The 7193-nt window shown below is 54.1% G+C and overlaps 1 protein-coding gene across 1 annotated transcript; it reads right to left on the bottom strand.

Annotated features, from left to right (window-relative positions):
- Positions 1–284: 284 nt before the first annotated feature.
- On the bottom strand, positions 285–2744 carry Foxd1 (forkhead box D1). The gene has a single exon (XM_036207124.1). It carries the CDS (start codon positions 2352–2354, stop codon positions 999–1001), a length of 1356 nt encoding a protein of 451 aa, XP_036063017.1. The 5' UTR covers positions 2355–2744; the 3' UTR covers positions 285–998.
- Positions 2745–7193: the final 4449 nt, after the last annotated feature.

The following is a 7193-nucleotide window of genomic DNA, read 5'->3' as shown; positions in this document are numbered from 1 at the left end:
CTTGGAAATATCTAGCAAAGGGCCTGCTTTCATTTGCAGTCACTGAAACCTAAGTTTCTATCTGTGATGGTTCTGACTTGGAAAGTTTAAGTGAAAAACTATGGCATCGTGCTATCGTGGTTATGTTAGGCTTTCTTTGAAAACAATATTTAAGTAGATTCTGTACTGAGTTTGGACTTATCTATAAGACCTTCTTTTCTTAACAGAAAAAAAAAAAAAAAACTAAGACATGGACAATTCAGCCAATTACTTAGTTGGCTTTTCTTTGAAAATTAAGCATTTTATTTCTGAAAAAAGTGTAAAAATCTTACATTAGAATAGTACAATAATAATTGCCAGTAAAATTTACAATACTCCTTGTAAAGAATACGCTGTAAGTACAAAATAAAAATTCCGCATGTCCATTATGATACAAAACACAGGTTAAAATAAGAAATGATAGATTTTGACTTGTTTCTTGTGTAAACATGTTAATCATTTTTTTTTCCTTTCCATGAAAAAGTACACCAAACAAGTGTGAGCAAATAAAGGCATTTCTTGGAGACCTTTACTAATTTTGTATGAGCTTCATATAAACATTATTGATTTGTTTGTTTGTTTGAACGCCTGGACCTGAGAATCTCTATACCTCAAAAAGGCTTAGTTTTGATGTTTTTGGTTGGTTGTTTTCTCAATTTGTCAAAAGTCAAAGAAGCCCCTAGTGCCAAAACAGGGCGACTTCCCCCCACACTCTCTTCCTTCCCACCCCAAGTCAGGATTGCAGCATAGGGCGATTTTGCATAAATAGAGGGACCCGCTGAGCCCAACTGCGCGGCGCCCCAGCCGTCGCCCAACACGGTCCGGTCCAAAGAATCCGAAGCGCCGAAACTAGGGGCGCGAGGTCGCCGAGGGCCGGGAGGGGCGAACAAAACCAACCCCCCATCCGCAGAAAGGAGCCGGGGAGGGGGGGGGGGGTGAGGTCCTACCTTCGCTTTCCCACGCGCGCGCTAACGGCGTGTCTAACAATTGGGAATCCTAGCAGTAAAGTTCTCCACACTGGACAGCGCCGTCCCTTGGTGCAGAGTCCCCAGCGCGGCCGACGACGACACGGACGAGGCGGCGGCCGCCGCGGCGACCACGAGCGAGCGGGTGAGCGCGGCAGCCGGGCCGGCAGCCGCCTGCGCCGCGCAGCCTCCGCCCCCCGCTCCCGACGCGGGCCCGCTAGCCGCCCCGGCCGAGGCTTGCACACCGGCGGCCGCGGGGCCCCGGCTGCGCCCAATGAGGCTCTCGATGGAGAAAGGCGAGCGTGCCAGCCCCGCGGCGCCCGGGCCTCCCGCCTTGACTGCAGCCGCCTGCAGCGGGCCGGGCAGGCCGGCGCCTAGCGCGTGCGGCCGGTAGCCGAAGGCGGTCCGCGCCAGCTCGGCGGCCGCCCCGGGCGGCGGGGGCGGCGGGGGCGGCGGCGACGAGTGCGGGTGGAAGGCGGCGGCGGCGGCCGCGGCGGCGGCGAAGAGCGCGGAGGGCGGCGCGCAGGGCGGCAGCTGCAGGCCGTAGGCGCAGCCGTAGGCTCCGTAGCCGCAGGCGGGCGGCGGCGGCGGCGGGAAGAGCGCGGCGCCCGGGTCTCCCGCGCCCCCCGCCGGCCCCGCGCCCCGCAGCAGCAGCGCCTCGGCCGCGGCGTGGGGGGCGAGCAGCGGCTGGCGCTTGAAGCGCTTGCGGCGCCGCAGGAAGCTGCCGTTGTCGAACATGTCCGCGGACTCCGGGTCGAGCGTCCAGTAGTTGCCCTTGCCCGGGTTGCCCGGTTCGCGCGGGATCTTGACGAAGCAGTCGTTGAGCGACAGGTTGTGGCGGATGCTGTTCTGCCAGGCGGGGAACTTCTCCCGGTAGTAAGGGAACCGGCCGCTGATGAACTCGCAGATCTCGCTGAGCGTCAGGCGCTTCTTGGGGCTCTGCAGGATGGCCATGGTGATGAGCGCGATGTACGAGTACGGTGGCTTCACCAGCGGGTTCTTGGCACCGCCGCCGCCGCCTCCCGCGCCGCCCCCCGAGCTGCCTCCGGTTCCCGGGCCGCTGCAGCCTCCCGTGCCGGGCCCCGAGGCGGGCGCAGGGCCCGGGGGCGCGGGGGACGCGGCGGGCCGCGAGGCCAGCAGCAGATCCTCGTCGTCGTCCTCCTCCTCCAGGTCCTCCAGCTCGTCCTCCCCGGCGTAAGAGCGCCGCCGCCGCTGGGCCGAGCCGGGCAACCGGGACCCGCCGCCGCCGCCGCCGCCGCCCTCGTCGTCATCGTCCTCCTCCTCGTCGTCGTCCTCGCCCTCCCCCACCACGTCGATGTCTGTCTCCTCGGCGAGGCCGGAGGCATCGGACATCTCCGCGCTCAGGGTCATAGCTGGGGCGGCGCGGCGGCGCGGCGGCGCATAGGGGCGCGGGGCTCCCGGCTCGCTCGGCTCCCCAGGCCGGCCCCGGGGCTCCCCAGGCGGGCTAGGAGCGGGGACGCCACGCTGGGACGCGCCGCTGCAGGCGGTGCTGGAACCGCGGCCGAGCCCCCCGCGCGCCCCGACTTGGCGACCCCGGCTGTTGCTGCGCGCGCGGTGTCTGCGCTCCCTCCCGGGCTCCGAGTGCGCCGGGGCTGTGCGAGCCCTGACTTGACCTTCTCCTCTGCGGTCCCTCTGGCCGGGTCAGCCGGGGAGGGGGTGGCGGGACCCCCGAGGGCCAGTGGGTGTCGGGCGCCCAGGAGGGCGAGGGGCGTGTGAGCCTCTGGGAACCGAGCTCGGCGAGGCCAGGGCTGAGTCCAGAAGAGGGCGGACCTTGTCTGGGCTTATAGCAGAAGGGGGCCTGTCACATGGTGTGCACGTCAGAGCGCGGCCCGGGGAAGGGAAAGAAAGGCCAGAGGATCGGCGTGCGTGCGGGAGGAGAAAGTTCACCCGCAGGAGGGGCAGCATCGAGAGCTGGACGCCGAACCCCGCTATTTCTTGCCAAGGTCTCGGATCTCCTGTATCACGCCCTAGCCAGCGGCCATCCGGACCCGGAGGCTGCACGAGTTCGAGCCCCCAGTCTGCTTCTCCGGATTTAGCTCTCAGCCCTAACAGCAGAAGCGCTCCAGGGACACTTCCCTAGGACCACTCGGTGGCCCGTGGGAGCTGTCCCGCTGGGGGACAACTACTCTGTGTGTGAGGTGGTCCCTGCAATGCGGAGTGGGGGGAGTCTGGTGGGGTGTCCCAGCTCCCCTGGATTGGGCCAGCCTCTGCCTGAGGAATCTGATGAGAGATCTCCCCCCATTTTAAGCACGGTAATAATTGTTTATTGACCCTTTAACCCTTTCCCTTCGGCTCTTCTCCAAAGACGTTTGTTTTCCGCCATCTGTTAATAAAAATGCGGTTAGGCTGGCGTTTTAGTCGTTTATCTGCAATTGAATGCCCTAGAAACTTGACAGCTAAACTAAGCCACTCTAATGAGAGGGACTCACAAATTCCATGGGAATAGAGCAAGTAATGGTTGAATGAGGAAAAGAAATAGAAATTTTCAGGGAAAACTCACACACACACACACACACACACACACACACTCACACACGGAAATTGCACCTAGGAGCAACTAAAAACAAAAAACAAAAAACAAAACAAAACAAAAAAAACCTGTTACCATGTTAGAAAAGGGAGCGCTATATTTTTCAATAAAAGGTATGTTCTGGTGAGCATTTCTCAGTACTTTCTAGACGCTGGATTTATCACACACACACACACACACACACACACACACACACACACACACACACTGCTGCTCAGGCAGGATTGGTGCTGGGAAAGAAAGGGCAAAGACGTACCTTGAGATCAACTTTTTAAATTTTTTAGAAAATACGTTAACTATTTCCTACCCTCTTTGAGAAAAGAGACGAATTTACTTATAAATATGGGATTCAGCTCCACTCGATTCGTTTTTTCTTCCAGGTGGCCAGCTAGTGGGAATAATTCAAATATGATTCTGTTTTAAGGATCCCTGTGTTTATCACCAGCTAAATTAATTGTTTTGGCTGGTGGGAAATCCGAATAATTGTGTAACTCGAAATCATTCTCATAGCCTGGCTTTCTTGATGTTTGCATTTCCTGAGATGCTTGTATGTCAAAGGGGGAACTTGGCCTTGGAAGTTTAACTTTCTGATTAAAATGGCCATTTGCCGAGCACCGAGTAAAAATTCAATGGCTTTTCCGAGGAACAATCTCAGAAACTCTTGTGTAGGTCATTTTATCAACCAAGCACTTTTTTACTTCCTGAAACGACTTGTTCCAACTGGTATTCATCACAGTCTTACAAATAAACTCTTGCCCCATCGGGTTCTCTCCAATGGCGAACCACCAGTTCCACTTATAAATGGCCCATAAAGTCTATTAGAGATCTTTGAAAGATCTACGAGAATGCCTCACGGTCTGAACGCGTTATTTTTCATTGCCTCTCGTTTGATGTATGGCTGGACCATCTAATTATTGTAATGGGCTCCGATTAACCTGCGCCAACATTAATCAACACTGTTAATCGGGCAGCGAGTGCTTTGTTGGTGCAGACAAGCGTCCTTACCAAGATGTCCACTTTTTACATCGAACTTTTAAGTTTTCTGAGTACTCGGCCGTTATCTAAATAAACACCACGGTTTTCGCAGCGCTGAGTGTTGCTGCGTGGCAACGTATTTGAAGATGAACTACAGGAAGATTTGTTCACAATGTATTAATAACGTTAGAGGATTAAATTACAGCGGTCTTTCTGCTCAAGATCTGCATCGTCTTCAACTTGTCTGTCCTACAGGGTCCGGGAGAAACGAGAGTTCACGTTTCATTTGTAACATCGTCCCTAAGTTTGCCCCCAAAGGTTTCTCTCTTCCCTGGACCTGTTTGAAAAATGTGGCAAATCACTTTCAGGACACTCGGGAAAATGTGGAGATTTGCCAGAGATCAGAGCGCCACAAACCACTGGGATCGCCTTAGGAATGAAACAGAGATTTGGGTAAGCGTCACGAAAGTCCCACCCTTGGGCACTCCCCCTGTTTTGTTTGCTTTAGTTAAGGTAACTATTACCCCGCGCCCCTCAGCTGTTCCATCCTGAAATTTCCCAGTATGGAAACCCCATTCTAGCCTTGCGCATCCTCTTTCCTCCCTGGTCCTCAGCTCTGGGTCTCCTGGAGCCCTGGCTTTTTCCAGGGCTGGAAAATTTCCATCCCATCCCGCCCCCACCCCCAAGCTAGTACTAGAGGGCAGAAGTCTTTACCAGAGGGTGGGCAGAACAGCCACTCAGTATCAAGCGAGATTCCTCCCTTCTCCAGGTCCAGAAAGTGGCTAGCTGTTGTCCTTGCTACGTGGGAGCGCGGCAGAGATGCCCCCTGGTGGCGACGTGGAGTCCTGCTGCCCCTCGGGTTGGCCTGGGCACTGGAGGTAGTTACCTTGGTAGTTTCAAACATCGGGAGCAGAAAGTGTGGGGTGAATGAGGCCTCAGATCTATGAATCTCTCTCACCTCACCCTCTGAGGGGCAGGGACTGTGCCAGCACACAACTGTTTGCTTGGGCTTTGGGTTTATCGGTTTTCATCCCCCACAGGTTGTTTGGGTCAGTGGCCTGAACCCCAAGAGCTGAGATGACAGGATTTGGCACCACATTGGGAAGGAGGCCCTGCTGCAACTCTCTGTCTTTGCCACAGGCCTAGAGGATTCCTTTGAAGAGAAACCTGGCTATGTAAACTCAGAAGGCAAGAATCGATATGTGCTGGCTAGTTTTATGTCAACTTGACTCAAGCTAGAGTCATTTTGGAAGAAGGAACCTCAGTTGAGAAAACAACCCTACCAGATGGGCCTGTGGACACAGCCTATGCTGTGTTTTCCTCAGTGACTGGTGTGGGAGGGCCCTGCTCTCTGTGGGTGGAGCCCTGGGCCAGCAGTGCTGGGATCCATAAGCAATCAGGCTAAGCAAGCCATGAGGAGCAAGCCGGTAAGCAGCACTCCTCCGTGGCCTCTGCTTCAGTTCCTGCCCCAGTTTCCTGCCTCGAGTTCCCACCCTGACTTCCTTTAAGGATAGTCAGTGGTGGGGAACGTTAAGCTGAAATAAACCGTTTCTCTCCCAAGCTGCTTCTGGTCTTGTCTCACGACAACAGAAGCCCTGAGACTCCTTAATTTGTCTGTGAACCAGAAAGTGCTCACTTCTTAAACTCTGGGGACACCTGGGCCAGTGCCCCTCCTCCTAAGAATCATTCTGCAGTCCTGTCTTAAGAGAGTGCTGTGTTCTCCAGAGTCCTGACACAGCCTTTAATCCCTGCACCAGGGAGGTGGAGTCGGACAAGGGCCGGCCCCCTCAATGGTCTACATAGTAAGTGCCAGGACAACCAGGTCTGCAGAGAAACCCTGACTCAAAACAACAACTAAGATACTGTTTGGTGCCTTATGGGTAGCCAAGTAATAGGAAGCTCCTATCCCCAAAGTGAAGGCTTTCTCTTTCCCTCAGCCAAACGTGACAGAAGGGCACCTGAGTCTCTTCCAGGGCACTCAGGTTCCCTTCCTGTGGCTGGGTGATCTTCATTCCTCTGTGTCAGAAGTCAAATCTTGGGCTCTCTCCGTTTGTTATTTGCTTGTTGTGCTCTTCAGGAGGGGTAAAATACACCAAGAGTTTACTGTTCTGTTTTCAAAGTACTCTTCTAAGAGGCTTTAGCATTTGGGTTGCTAAGCAACCATCGCCCCAAACCATTTCCAGAATGTTTTCATCACTGCAAACTGAAATCTGTACCCATGAAAAAAATAACTCTCCATTACCCCTACACACACACACACACACACACACACACACACACACACACACACGGGGGGGGGGGGGGGGGGGGGGGTGGGGGCACTAGCCCTTGACAGCCACTGTTCTATTTTCTGCATGAACTGGGCTACTCCAGATATATCACAGAAGTGAAGTGATACATAATCTGTGTCTGACTTATGACATGCAGTTTTGTGTCTTCAAGGTTCAACCATATAAGATGTGGTAGCCTAGATCGGAATTTTTTTTAAGGCTGCTGATAACCCACTGTGCACATATACCACATATCCTATTTATTCGTTCATCTGTTGAAGGACATTAGAGTTGTCTCCTCCTTTTCTGTCCATGTTTTTAACCTTCACTCTGCTCTTTGTAACACGCTGCATGTCACAGACATCCAATAAACTTTGTGACATATGCATTTCCCCCACATCTTTTTCATTCCTG

The sequence above is a fragment of the Onychomys torridus genome, chromosome 15, assembly GCF_903995425.1.
Source record: "Onychomys torridus chromosome 15, mOncTor1.1, whole genome shotgun sequence".
NCBI lineage: Eukaryota > Metazoa > Chordata > Mammalia > Rodentia > Cricetidae > Onychomys > Onychomys torridus.
The sequence above is the reverse complement of the archived record's forward strand: the minus strand, read 5'-3'. Positions and strand labels throughout refer to the sequence as shown.